Source organism: Salarias fasciatus, chromosome 15 (assembly GCF_902148845.1).
Source record: "Salarias fasciatus chromosome 15, fSalaFa1.1, whole genome shotgun sequence".
In the NCBI taxonomy this organism is placed as follows: domain Eukaryota; kingdom Metazoa; phylum Chordata; class Actinopteri; order Blenniiformes; family Blenniidae; genus Salarias; species Salarias fasciatus.
The window spans coordinates 24,940,905-24,955,893 of NC_043759.1; the positions used below are offsets into that span (position 1 = coordinate 24,940,905).

At 49.0% G+C, this 14,989-nt stretch overlaps 1 protein-coding gene across 1 annotated transcript; it reads right to left on the reverse strand.

The window, feature by feature from the left end:
• Positions 1–4,404: 4,404 nt before the first annotated feature.
• On the reverse strand, positions 4,405–5,340 carry LOC115402378 (trace amine-associated receptor 1-like). Its single transcript, XM_030110888.1, has one exon. The coding sequence runs from the start codon at positions 5,338–5,340 to the stop codon at positions 4,405–4,407; it is 936 nt and encodes a 311-aa protein (XP_029966748.1).
• Between the last annotated feature and the right edge of the window lie 9,649 nt (positions 5,341–14,989).

A 14,989-nucleotide genomic window follows, 5' to 3' on the forward strand; every position in this document is an offset into this window, starting at 1 on the left:
TGAAAGGATCTTTGTCCGTAAGTTATTGCATGTGATGCTGTTGTTATAATGTTTCACTAAGTGATGTTAAGTTTTATTTGTCATTAGTTAAAGAGATGTTTGGATAAGTGGAGAGTTAGCATGTATGTTAGCTACTAGCATGTGTGACTGTCCGGTACATTATATCAGATATATTTTCCACTGGCTGTAAACACAGAAATGCTGTTCTGTAAGGTCAAACCAATGTGATGCTTGAGATGTGTGCAATTTGAGCTGATTCACGTTGTTTGAATCATTTATTATGTGTATGTTGATGTATTTTTTCTTGTATTTATTTTTTCCAGTTTTACATAAAAGATGAGAGCACCTCAACCGCTTACAGTCTTTTTTGTTAGCTATCTGTCTAGCACAGTCAAGCACGACTGTGTGAGGACAGAATATCATGTCATCTGACCTCCGGTCTTGTGTCTTGGACACTGGGGTGAGGAGAGGAGCAAAGCTGTCGACCAATCACCACCTGATGGTGAGTTGGGTTCGGTGGTGGAGGAACAAAGTGGAGACTTGGCAGACCCAAACATGTTGTGAGGATCTGTTGGGAACGACTGGTGGAACCCTCCGTCAACAGGATTTTCATCTAACACCTCCAGGAGTGCATCTCCCAGATCCCCAGGGAGGCTGAGGGCATTGAGCGCATGTGGACCATGTTTTAAACCTCCATTGTTGAAGCAGCTGCTCAGAGTTGTGGTCTTAAGGTCTCCGATGCTGCTGTGGTGGAAGCCCCTGAACCTGGTGGTGGACACTGGAAGTAAGAGCTAGAGCTGGGATTTCTGGCTCTTTGAGGGGAGCCGGCTCCTGAGGAGCCGTTCATTTGAAAGAGCCGTTCAAAAGATTGGCTCCCTGACGAACGTCACGTGACTCTATTTGAGATATTACCCTCATAGTGTAGAGTCAATCCGTTACTTTATGACAACTGACACGGTTACTGTCAATTGTGAGTTGTTATATGGTGTTTTAATTTGTTTACTGACACAGGTTTAAGAGATGTTTTTTTCTGATCCACATTACATTTTGGCTTACCTTGCACGTTGTCCCCAGAAAAGAGTTTCAAAATGCTGCTATGTGTCCTTGAAATGAGCATTGTGTGTGTGTGTGTGTGTGTGTGTGTGTGTGTGTGTGTGTGTGTGTGTGTGTGTGTTTTCCATTGCTGAAACCTCTGATAAAGCGATAAATATGGTGTTACAATTTGACTGGTTTCCTTGTTACCTGGTGACTGACTTCCTTTAGCACTTCCTGCTGCTGCTGCTAGTAGCCGCAGATGTTGAAATCAGACTCATAAAAGGTCCAACACAGCTTTTTTTGTCTGGTTTTTAGCATCTATCAGCAACAAGGGACAAGAAAGAACCCCAGTCGCCAATTAATAACGAAACCAGTTATTCCAAAACACCGGCTCAGCTCCGGTTTCGAGACACTCCTCTTCCGCTAGTTAGCTGCTGCGTTCAGGTGACTGGAGCGAGAGGCGGAAAACCGAAACTTGGTCGTTCACATGAAGGCAGCGGTGACAGCTGGACTCAGGAGACACTCAGGAGACACATGAAGGACGCATGGACAATTTGCACAAAGGAACAGCTCTCAGACAGCTGTGAACTGGCTCTCGTCGTTCACTTAAAAGAGCCGTTCAAACGAACGGCTCGTTCATTGAACGTCACAGCACTAGTAAGAGCTGTCTTCAAGATGAAGAAGGAGTCCTGTCGTGTCTTGCTGGCTCGTGGGACTAACGATGCGGCTGACAGGTACCAAAAGGCCAAGTGAACTGCAGCCTGAGTGGTTTTGGATGCAAAACCTCGGGTCTGGGGCCCCTTGTTAGTCTGGTCTCTGTATGACCAATGTAGGAGTCTTGTCTGCATTGCTGACAGTAAGTCGGACCTGTTCCCGGTGCATGTTAGAGTCCAGCAGGGCTGCCCTTTGTCACCGGTTCTGTTCAAAATTTTTATGGCTAGAATATCTCAGTGCAGCCAGGGGCCGGAGGAAGACTGGTTCGGAAGCCACAGGATTTCATCTCTGCATTTTGCATATGATGTTGTCCTGTTGGCTTCATTGAGCCTGGACCTACTGCATGCACTGGGGTGGTTTGCAGCTGAGTGTTCAGCGATGGGAATGAGGATCAGCACCCCCAAGCCTGAGGCCATTATCGTCGACCGGAATAAGGTGGTCTGCCCTCTCCAGGTCAGCAGAGAGACCCTGCCCCAAGTGGAGGAGTTCAAGTATCTTGGGGTTTTGTTCACAAGTGGGAGACGGATGGACATGAGATGAACAGATGGACTGGTGCAGCGGCTGCAGGGATGCGGTCATTGTGTCGCTCCGTCGTGGTGAACAGGGAACTGAGTCGAAAGGTAAAGCTCTGGATTTACAGGTCAATCGTCACTCATACCCTCACCTATGGTCATGGCTCATGACCGAAAGGACAAGATCCCAGATACAAGTGGCTGACATGAGCTACCTTTTTAGGGTGGCTGGGTGCTCCCTTTGAAATAGGGTGAGGAGCTCAGTCACCAGGAAGGACCTCGGAGTAGAGCCGCTACTCCTCCACATTGAGAGGAGCTGGCTGAGGTGGCTCGGGCACCTCTTTAGGATGCCTCCTGAACACCTCCATGGGGAGGTGTTCCGGGCATGTTCTGCCGGGCGAAGGTTCCGGGGAAGACCCAGGACACGCTGGAGAGACTATGTCTCTCGGCTGGCCTGGGAATGCCTCGGGATCCTCCAGGAAGAGCTGGAGGAAGTGTCTGGGGACAGGGAAGTATGGGCATTGCTGTTGAACCTGCTCCCCCTGTGACTCAGTCCTGGATAAGCCGTTGGAAATGGATGTATTTATGGATGGAGTTCATGAGGGCCTGATTTTTGTCAGACATGTAAAGTTTCAGTGTGATTGAAGAATGAAGAGCAGAGCTCCTGCTGCCAGCAGGTGCATAAGTCAGTCCTCATTGTCATGACAGAGTTATATTGGTTTAGTTATGTATTAGTAGTTATCTGTTGACCATGACAATTCTTGTAACATTTTTTTTAAAGAATTTGCTATATCACAAATTTTCCATCTTCAGGTATATCTATATCTATAAACAGAACTGAGCCCGAGGACACGCACCAAGGCTGCATGTGTCCCCACTGGAATCATTCACATTATTATGAATTTGAATTGCTTTTTGGGTGTTTTCCTTTTTTCTTTTTCATGTAAATGTCATCACAAATAATGAAGCTCAACAAATAGCCAGTTGTGAACAACCATGATGATATCAGTTTTGACAGTGGCAGCCTCTGATTATGTTTTGCATCTTTTACGTGTTCAAAAGTCTTCACATTCAAGATGATGAAACATCAGAGTTTAATAGAACGTGACTTTTATTTTTGGACACAAACTCATTGCACATAGCAGCCCTGTTAGCCACAGCACCATTCCTACTCCCAGTGTCATACAATTCATAGCACAAAAAACTCAACCAAAACAGATAATGATAAAACAACAAATACAGAACAGGAAACACAACATGCCAAAACACAAAACAAAATGCCTGGAACAATGTCTTACAATGCTGATTGCTGACTCACCCCTAGTCAGCTGTAAAATAGAAATATAAGAATAAATATCACATGCAAACCACTGACTTGTTTTCCATGTGGAATTATTTAATGTATTTTCTTCATTTGCGTCTGGTTATTGAGTTTAACAAAAGAAGAAGTTGCATAATTTGTTTGAAAAAAACAAATGAGAATCCTTTCAAATTTTCTATTTAGACATCAGTTACATACAGAATATCTTCAAAAACAAGGTTTAATGTAACACCGCATCATCTTAGTCTTCAAAAGTGTTTCAATTTTGTTCCTGCGATGAAAATCATTTTCGAAATGTGTCATAAGATTCTTAAAACAAAGTCAGGCCTCACAATTCAGTTGACCATTGTCCTCACTGAGGCGGCTGCCCTCAGTAACCAAGCACTTTGAATCATGTGGAGAAAATATATTTGATTGATTTCAGCACGGATGCGTATATATGTACATTGTGGATTCTGAATTCAATATTTCAGACATGAGAATTCAGTCGTTATAATGAGCATCTTTGCACACAAAATGAATCAATAATTCAATTTTCTATGAAATGATTTGAAACACTAAAGACTATGCTGGCTCAGATTAGTTTGCCTCTTGAAATAATTTCAAACACAGACTCCATGTTGAAATGAGCATTCTGTGAGGGCCTCACGCTAGCTTCCAGACCTCACAGTTCATCATTGCATATCTAAGGTATAACTGAGATGCATAGACTGTGTGATTTGGATCACTGCACTCTGTTGCAGAGTGAATCTCAAAGCAATGATGCTTCTTATTGCTATACCGTGATACAATAGATCTGTCATGACACCTTTGTGCAGTACGTCAAAGGAGTTTTGTGTTAGAAAAATCACTTTGAAATATTTTCCCGGTCAGAATCAATCTGAAAGCTGATCTGAACCAGCTGTAAAAGAAAGCATAGATCAATGGATTGAGCAGTGAGTTAAATAATCCGATCCAGAAAAGGGATTCAAATGTTGCAACAGGCACTGACACAGAACTGAAAACTTTTATCTGCAAACAGAGGAAAAAAGGCGCCCAACACCCCACGTAGGCTCCCATGACAATAGCCAGAGTTCTGGTCGCCTTTCCTTCCCCCTTTTTTGCAGCAGCTGTTCCAGACTTTGTGCTCTGAGAGTGTGTGTTCTGGATGCTGCGTGCCTGTTTCTGTGCCACCATTAAAATCTTCAGGTAGATGCACACCATCGTGACCATTGGGAGGTAAAATGAGAACACTGGTCCTAAAGGGTTTGAGAGGCCAGCAGTGAAAGAACAATTTTCCTGACATTTTCCAGAGCTCATTCTTGCAATGAAAAACCCAATTGTCAAAAAAATAGCTGTGAACCAGGTCAACATGATCATGATCACAACAGCATTAGTATTGATCTTCGTTCTGTATGTCAGAGGCTGACACACTGCGTAGTACCTGTCAATGGAGATACAGCATAGGTTCAAAACAGAGGCTGTGCTCAATGTTAGATCGAAAGTCACTCGTACTTTGCAGAATATACTTTGGGACTGCATACAGAAGGTCACAGGGAATATTGTACTCATAGGAAAGAGTAGCAGTCCAACAAGCAGGTCCGACACAGCGAGAGAGAGTATGAGGAAGTTAGTGGGAGTGTGCAGCTGTCTGAAATAAACAATAGAAATTAGTACCAGAAGGTTGCCACACACAATTGCAGCAGACATAGAGCCAAGGAAAACATGCAACAGAACACATTTTGAAGAAGGACTGTTAGTCAGTGTGAGAGAAACCATATCAATTGCATAGCAGGGATGTGTGGAATCAACATGGGTGCGATTCACAAGGTCTCCTGCTGCCATGTTTCTGAGTTCCTGCAAAACAAGCTTCCATTTATATTGTGCTTGTTGTGTTACTCCGAGGAGAAATTCCTTGGAGAAATGAGTGGCAATCATAATGTAAGGCTTCCAGTGATATGGATGTTTTTCAGCACTGTGGAACCGTGCACAAGCTTTTGTTTTTTCTTTTTTTTCTTTTTCTTAACAACTGTGCTATTACCATAACAACCCAACAAGTCCTCCAACTCAAATGACCACAGTGGTCATGGCTCAAGTTGCAACCATAGGATGCATTTTGACATCAAGCGCCTCCATGTAAATAATGTTACAACAAGTCCGACGAAGTGGATGGAGTTGCACTACATTCGATCACAATACGATTATCTGCATTGAATAATGACTTCAGTTTGATTTTCAAGACAAAACAAACTCTTTGAAATAGTTTCTTAAACAGATCAAATGATGAACCACAATAAAAACTATAATGGAGAAATCTCTGTATTGTAAGTTCCACAATTCCTGTCTAGAGAAAAAAATACACTTTATCTTCATGGTATCCTCTCGGTTTATGGATGTGATCTGCAGTTTTTTCATTTCTACGTACATTCTACAGACTGCTCACCAAGGCTCTGACAGTGTCAAGGTCACACACCCTGATCTCCCTAGTGTCATCAGCTGATAGAGCGACTCTTTTTCAACTGAAGAAGCTGAAGTTTTTGAATGTTGTTTTGTCTTCCCTTTCACACCAGCCTTGTTTGATCCAGAACTGAGATCACTTCAGGGACTTTCTGGTTCACTTCATTTGGGACAGAATGAAAGCCCCCCTAAACTCAGATCCACATCAAACAAGTGAATGCTGGTCTTCTTGACACTATGAGTCTCTGTTCCCTTGAAAGCGGAATTTCCAGCGGCTGTGGTGAGAGAATGTGATATGGAGCCCAATGAACAGCTGCAAAACAAATGAAGTAGACGAGAAGGGTTATAGAAAGCAGACGCCCACCAAAAAAGTTGGAAAATGTCTTATAGGCAGATGAGAAGTGGTGAAGTAAGTGCAGGTGCTCATTGATAAATAGTCAGAAGACTAATGTAATTGCTTATGGCAAGCCGTGAGCTGGCTACCTGGGGACTTCTGCTTTCCATCTGGACAAATCAATGACTCGGTTTCTTCTTCATCAGGCTTTTATGCTTCTCTGGTCAGTGTTGGCTTTGGGTGATAGCCCCTCAAGTATGCAGCTGGCATTTGGTCTGCTCTCTAAAGGGAAATGTGAAAGAAAACCAAATCAAATGACGATATGATAACTCTTGCCTTCCCTTATCCCCCAAGGTATAGAGTCCAAGCCATTTCTGGTGTGAAAGCAGCCTGAAAAAAGACAGTCTTTTAGATTGATATTTGTTTATCAAAATACAAAGCTTCAAATGGCTGGATGTATTTCTCTGGGAGAGCTTCTCCCAGATCCTGAGAGAGGCTGGGGACATTGAGTCTGAGTAGGCCATGTTCTCCACTTCAATTGTTGAAGCAAATACTCAGAGCTGTGATTGTTACGTCTCTGGTGCTGCTGTGGAAGCTGATGGAGCTTTTTCTCAGTTGTTTATTTAGGAGAGCGTATCCTGCTTTAGGTTGAATAATTCTGTCACAGTGAATTTAAACCTCAGCTGTAAAAACACTCTGTCGTGGCTCTGTTTCCAGATGAGAATGAGGATTTTTGTGAGTTCATTGTGTGCTGGTCACTCCTTTAGCGATAGGGTGATGAGCTCATCCTATATCTTAGGGTCAGTAGTGGCACTACTCTTCCACATTGAGAGGAGCTAGTTGAGGTGGCTTGGGCATCTGTTTAGCATGCCTCCTTGACACCTCCCTCGGCAGGTGTTCCAGGCATGTCCCAGGGAGGCCCCAGGGAAGACCCAGGACATGCTGGAGAGACTATGTTTCTTGGCGGGCCAGGGAACCTGTCAGGATCTTCCTGGAGAAGCTGGAAGACGTGACTGGGGACAGGGAACTCTGGGCATCCTTGCTGAGACTGTTCCCCCCGCGACACGGTCCGGAATTTGTGGTTGAAAAGGGATGGATAGATTGAATTCTTGAGGGCCAGACTTTTATCAGATGTGACTTTTCAATGTATTTGAAGAATGAATAGCAAAGTTCCTGTTGCCCGCAGGTGGTGCTTATACCAATGCTCATTGTTTTAATTTAGTTGTAATCAGACCTATAATCATGCAACGTGTAAATGTTTTAGCTTTTACACCCCTCTTCTTGTTCCTAGCAGGTTGTGCAATGGGCAGTGGTGATGATGGTCATTTCGCTGTGATCAGATGTGGACCTTTATGCAACACAAAGCTTGAACCAGATCAGGGGATGTAGACACTAATTCCTGTTTCCAGCAGGTGGCACTGTGGCCAAATGTTTTCGTCAGCATATGGTTGTGATCAGATGTAGACTCTGATGCAATGTTTAAAGTTTGAGCTGAAGTGGACTATGTACACAACATTTCCTATTTCCAGCCTGTTGCACTTTGACTGATCATGGCAATGATCACGTGGCTGTGATCAAATCCAGAATGTGATGAAACATGTAAAGTCTGCCAGAGATTGCATCCTCTTCAGGCTATTCACTGCATTTCCTTTTTCATGATGAATGTCAAACTTCGTGGTGAGGCTGTAGCCAGGCCCTCAAATGTTTGTTTTAATGAACTGTCCAAATTTGAGGGAACTCGGAAGTACCCTGAGGATGAGTATGCTGTTGATATATTCACAACGCTTCCTCTGTCTAGTGAGTGGAACTCTATATGATGACCATGATCATATACGGACTCTGATGCAACACTTAAAGTGCCAAGACTGGAGGATCAAACCATACTCAGATGAACACGAGGGTGGACTTGTGAGAAATCTATAGTGAAATCCAGAGGCATGAAAGCCACAAACAAAGACATAAGGGGCTGTAAAATGACCAGGACCACACAAGGGAAGCAAAGATGAACCAACACAGACACAAGACAGAGACAGCACAAAGTACTTTTGGGCATGGGGTCGACACAAAACACACTAACTTAACAAGATAACTGAAAGGTTGAAACATGATGTCAGGCCAACTCAGACATCAGGTGGGGCTGATGATGCAGATAGGGAAAGACATGGACACAGTGGAGCATCGGAGACCCAGCCGGGGAGTGGGATCCACATGATCCTGACAGCATCTCCACCTCATAGGTTGGCACTCGACTGGCGAACGTCTGAGAGGCGGGTCACCTAGACCTTGGAAGGTTCTGGAACAAGACTAGAAACTGGGGAATAGGAAGACCATGGACTGGGGAAAAGGAAGACCAGAGACTCGGGAACAGGAAGACCTTGGACTAGGGGACAAGCGACTCAAAGACATGAGACTGGGGGACTACTGACTCCGGACGAAACCAGGAGCTAAACAAGGATGTCTGGATTAAACCAAAGACAAGGGATCAAGGAACTTCAGATTGACTCATGAGACGAGAGGCTCAGGGAATGAAGGAGACAATGGGTTTAGGGAAACTAGAGGACTAGAGACAGAGAACTGGAAGACAAGGCCGGAAGCTTGTGAGTACAGACTGAGGGTTTGGAGCAATCTGTTCCAGAGAGAAACTGAAGACTTGGAGCCACCTGTGCCAGAGACTGGAGACTCAGAGATCTGAGTCCAGTTGCGCCGGAAAATGCAAACTTTGAGGTTTGGACATGGATGCGTTGACCTGATCGGCTCTGCTGGGTAACTGGTGTTGTAGATTAAGGAATGGCGCCACCAACAGGTACCTGACATAAAATTTGAAGGGGCTCGATCCATGTTCAGGCCTTTTCCACTCCCTGTTTCATGGCAAATTTTCAAATCTTGTTGCATGTTCATATGTTTTGCTCACAAATGCCTTTTCTATCAACAGGTAAAATTTGAAGGCATTTGTAATTAACTTCCAGGATGACTTTGCGCTTGATAATTTTGAAATTTGTTCAAATACTATGTGTTAATTTTTTGGTATGTGTGCTAGAGATTTTTTTGTGTGTCTGGGTACCAAATGTCATAGCTGTCAGTTTAAGATGACGGGGGGAGTTTCATTTGTGTGTGTCAAGTTTTCCAACATTTCATGTACATTTAGACCCTGAAAAATGAACTGTAATGTAAATTAAAGCCGCAAGCGGCATTGGTCGGGACCGAGCCTCCCTGCTGGCCCGTGACTGAGACGTCCACCCACTAACATGCAAGTTGTTAGCATCTCCCATCCACTAACATGTAGCTCTTAGCGTCTGTCATCCATTAACATGGAGTTGTTAGCATCTCCCATCCACTAACAGAGGTGTTAGCATCTCCCATCCACTAACATGGAATTCTTAGCATGTCCCATCCACTAACATGCAGCTGTTAGCAACTCCAATCCAATAACATGGAGCTGTTAGCATCTCCCATCCACTAACATGTAGCTGTTAGCATCTGTCATCCACTAACATGGAGCTGTTAGCATCTCCCGTCCACTGACATGTAGCTGTTTGCATCTCCCATCCACTAACATGTAGCTGTTAGCATCTACCCCCCACTTACATGCAGCTGTTAGCATCTCCCATCCACTAACATGGAGCTGTTAGCATCTGTCACCAACTAACATACAGCTGTTAGCAGCTCCAATCCAATAACATGGAGCTGTTAGCATGTCCCATTCACTAATATGTAGCTGTTAGCATCTGTCATCCACTAACATGGAGCTGTTAGCATGTCCCATCCACTAATATGTAGCTGTTAGCATCTGTCATCCACTAACATGGAGTTGCTAGCATGTCCCATCCACTAACATGGAGCTGTTAGCATCAGTCATCCACTAACATGGAGTTGTTAGCATCTCCCATCCACTAACATGGAGCTGTTAGCATCTCCCATCCACTAACATAGAGTTGCTAGCGTCTCCCATCCACTAACATGTAGCTGTTAGCATCTCCCATCCACTAACATGGAGTTGTTAGCATCTGTCATCCACTAACATGGAGTTGTTAGCATGTCCCATCCACTAACATGGAGCTGTTAGCTTCTCCTATCTGCTTTTGACAGTCACTGAATGAAGGCACTGAGTGTCAGAGTTTGATTGACAACTGCTGTCAGCTGTGTAACTGCACTGTACGCTCATATATGGTCATGTCCGTTAGAGTGGAGAGAGGAGAAAATAATAGTTTCTGTTTGGGAAACAACTGGTCCTTGTTCCTTTCCTGTTTGGCAAAACTGAACAAAAAATAACATGTTTGATAAGAAAATTAGTTGTCTTTCAGTTGGTGAGGCTTTCAGAGCAGTCAGACTTTTAGTTTGGATCGTAGAGGCCTCAGTTTGTGAGAAGCGCCAGATTTTTCCCCATCCGGCTCCATTATAACTGAGAGCAAAAAAAATGCAGAGCGCACACCTTTTCATACCTGTGAAAACATACATATAACATGAAATTATCCCCACTTATGTAACATCATCTTGTTCGGGAGAACCTGGTGAGGCTTTACGTGTGCTCACTTTGTTGATAGGAGTCACGGTATAGCCACAATCTCCAGTTGTTCGAGGTGCTGAAAAAGGCAACTTTTTTCTTTTTTTCCTCATTAAAACGGATGACGGCCGGAGCAAGGCAGGATTTCTGACTTCCAACTTTGAGCGCTAATAAAATCCACACCTTAAGACTTTTGACGAAGTTGTTCAAAACTTTTGTAGCGAAATTTGTCCTTTATCATGTCGCGCGACTCTTATGTCTGTACGACAAATGGTCTCGGAGGAGATAATTTTTTCGTGAGGAGTGATTTTGAGCAAAATTTTACTTTGAAAGGGAAATAGCGGACTTCCTGTTGGATTTAGGTCAGGGGTGTCAGCACGTGAAATGTAGATCTTGATGAGACGCGTGAGTGTTGGTTTGATCTCCCTACGACATTCCTGCGGGCCGTAGCGACTGTTTTAGACGTTTTTTGGGATATAGGTGCCGCTAGAGAGCCGATGGTAGAGAGCTAGAGAGAGCTAGAGAGCCCTAATAACAATTAACCAAGCTTTTTCAGTGGGGGAACTTGTGCTTGCACTCTAATCATCTCTGTGAAGTGTGAAAGTACTGTCATGTGGAGTCAAGAAGCTATTTGAATTTAAAAAAAAAAGTCCCTCAGATATGGCTATGCAGTACTCATTACATTAGTTTTTCCAGCAATATTGGCAAACATACCAGTAGTTATTGTCATGCTCTGTGCCCCTGCGTCCTCGTGGAGGCGCTGTGGTCCTGTTCTGTTTGTCTGCCCTCATGTTCTCCCGCCTCGTAATCTCCCTAATGTGCCTCACCTGCCCTGCCATGTATTTAAGTCCCGTGCTCCAGGTGTGTCTTGTCAGCTCCTTGTGGGTCTGTCTGTGTGCGTCTGTCTGTGTGCGTCCGTGTCCCTGCCTGCACCTCAGCTCCATTGCCTTTTTGTTCCTGTGTTCCTGAGTTTTTTTTGGACAATAAACACTTTGTACCCCGCCTGGCTGCCTGCGCCTGGGTCCTTCCACCCCGCACCCGTGACAGAAGGAGCCGGCCACGTCTGGACCCAGCAGGCAGTAAGTCCTACCCCCCGGATCCCCTGCCTCTGGCCGCCGCCAAGGCTGCTCGCCCCCGGGCCGTGTGCCTATGGCCCCCCGCCGGCGAAAGAAGCCCGCGCCCCTCCAGGGCGTGTGCCGGCAAGGCTGTTCGCCCCAGCGATAGAAGCCCACGCCCCCTGGGCGTGTGCTGGCGAGGCTGCACGCCCCTGGACCGTGTGCCTATGGCCCCCCGCCGGCGAGAGAAGTTCACCCCCTGATCGTGTGCCGCCATGCAGTCCCGACCCGTCCTGTTCCCGTTCATCCTGTCTGCTGAGGTGCTGCCGGCGACCCGTCCTGTTCCTGTTCATCCTGTCTGCTGAGTTTGCTGCCGGCGACCCGTTCCTGTTTGCTGCCGGCGACCCGTTCCTGTTTGCTGCCGGCGACCCGTTCCTGTTTGCTGCTGGCGTGCAGCCCCAACCTGTCCTGCTCCTGTCCGTGCTGGCTGCCCGAGGGAGCGCAGCACACCCCCGTCCGAGTCTGAGTCATGTCCCCGTCCGAGTCTGAGTCCTGTCCCCGTCCGAGTCTGAGTCCTGTCCCCGTCCGAGTCTGAGTCCTGTCCCCGTCCGAGTCTGAGTCCTGTCTCCGTCCCCGTCCGAGTCTGAGTCCTGTCTCCGTCCCCGTCCGAGTCTGAGTCCTGTCTCCGTCCCCGTCCGAGTCTGAGTCCTGTCTCCGTCCCCGTCCGAGTCCTGTCCCCGTCCCCGTCCGAGTCCTGTCCCCGTCCCCGTCCGAGTCCTGTCCCCGTCCCCGTCCCCGTCCGAGTCCCGTCCCCGTCCGATTCCGAGTCCTGTCCCCGTCCCCGTCCCCGTCCCCGTCCGAGTCCTGTCCCCGTCGCCGTCCCCGTCCGAGTCCTGTCCCCGTCGCCGTTCCCGTCCGAGTCCTGTCCCCGTCGCCGTTCCCGTCCGAGTCCTGTCCCCGTCGCCGTTCCCGTCCGAGTCCTGTCCCCGTCGCCGTTCCCGTCCGAGTCCTGTCCCCGTCCCCTTCCGAGTCCCGTCCCCGTCCCCTTCCGAGTCCCGTCCCCGTCCGAGTCCGAGTCCTGTCCCCGTCCCCGTCCCCGTCCGAGTCCTGTCCCCGTCGCCGTTCCCGTCCGAGTCCTGTCCCCGTCGCCGTTCCCGTCCGAGTCCTGTCCCCGTCGCCGTTCCCGTCCGAGTCCTGTCCCCGTCGCCGTTCCCGTCCGAGTCCTGTCCCCGTCCCCGTCCCCGTCCGAGTCCTGTCCCCGTCCCCGTCCGAGTCCCGTCCCCGTCCGAGTCTGAGTCCCGTCCCCGTCCGAGTCTGAGTCCTGTCCCCGTCCCCGTCCGAGTCTGAGTCCTGTCCCCGTCCCCGTCCGAGTCTGAGTCCTGTCCCCGTCCCCGTCCGAGTCTGAGTCCTGTCCCCGTCCCCGTCCGAGTCTGAGTCCTGTCCCCGTCCCCGTCCGAGTCTGAGTCCTGTCCCCGTCCCCGTCCGAGTCTGAGTCCTGTCCCCGTCCCCGTCCGAGTCTTGTCTCCGTCCCCGTCCCCGTCCGAGTCCTGTCCCCGTCCCCGTCCGAGTCTGAGTCCTGTCCCCGTCCCCGTCCGAGTCTGAGTCCTGTCCCCGTCCCCGTCCGAGTCTGAGTCCTGTCCCCGTCCCCGTCCGAGTCTGAGTCCTGTCCCCGTCCCCGTCCGAGTCTGAGTCCTGTCCCCGTCCCCGTCCGAGTCCGAGTCCTGTCCCCGTCCCCGTCCGAGTCCGAGTCCTGTCCCCGTCCCCGTCCCCGTCCGAGTCCGAGTCCTGTCCCCGTCCCCGTCCCCGTCCGAGTCCGAGTCCTGTCCGAGTCCTGTCCCCGTCCCCGTCCCCGTCCGAGTCCTGTCCCCGTCCCCGTCCCCGTCCGAGTCCTGTCCCCGTCCCCGTCCCCGTCCGAGTCCTGTCCCCGTCCGAGTCTGAGTCCCGTCCCCGTCCGAGTCTGAGTCCCGTCCCCGTCCGAGTCTGAGTCCCGTCCCCGTCCGAGTCTGAGTCCCGTCCCCGTCCGAGTCTGAGTCCCGTCCCCGTCCGAGTCTGAGTCCTGTCCCCGTCCCCATCCGAGTCTGAGTCCTGTCCCCGTCCCCATCCGAGTCTGAGTCCTGTCCCCGTCCGAGTCCTGTCCCCGTCCGAGTCTGAGTCCTGTCCCGGTCCGAGTCTGAGTCCTGTCCCCGTCCCCGTCCGAGTCCGAGTCCTGTCCCCGTCCGAGTCCGAGTCCTGTCCCCGTCCGAGTCCGAGTCCTGTCCCCGTCCCCGTCCGAGTCTGAGTCCTGTCCCCGTCCGAGTCTGAGTCCTGTCCCCGTCCCTGTCCCCGTCCCCGTCCCTGTCCCCATCCCCGTCCGAGTCCTGTCCCCATCCCCGTCCGAGTCCTGTCCCCGTCCCCGTCCGAGTCCCGTCCCCGTCCCCGTCCCCGTCCGAGTCCGAGTACTGTCCCCGTCCCCGTCCGAGTCCGAGTCCTGTCCCCGTCCCCGTCCCCGTCCGAGTCCGAGTCCTGTCCCCGTCCCCGTCCGAGTCCTGTCCCCGTCCCCGTCCCCATCCGAGTCCTGTCCCCGGTCCCCGGCCGAGTCTGAGTCCTGTCCCCGTCCGAGTCTGCCCCCCTCTGCCTTGTTATGCGCCAGGAGGCGCACATGGAGAGGGGGCTACTGTCACGCCCTGTGCCCCTGCGTCCTTGTGGAGGCGCTGGGGTCCTGTTCTGTTTGTCTGCCCTCATGTTCTCCCGCCTCGTCATCTCCCTAATGTGCCTCACCTGCCCTGCCATGTATTTAAGTCCCGTGCTCCAGGTGTGTCTTGTTGGCTCCTTGTGGGTCTGTCTGTGTGCGTCTGTCTGCATGCCTCCGTGTCCCTGCCTGCACCTCAGCTCCATTGCCTTTTTGTTCCTGTGTTCCTGAGTTTTTTTTTTGGACAATAAACACTTTGTACCCCGCCTGGCTGCCTGCCACCCCGCACCCGTGACAGTTATCTGTTGGACAAGATAATCCCTTTCTCAATCTTAAAAAAAAAAAAAAACAAAAAAAAACCTTGCAATGTCCTTATAATGGACCTAAACTTTCCGTCTTCAGGTACACCCAAA

Coding starts and splice junctions, on each gene's coding strand:
- LOC115402378 (XM_030110888.1), bottom strand. CDS start 5,340: ATGGTTTCTCTCACACTGACTAACAGTCCTTCTTCAAAATGTGTTCTG.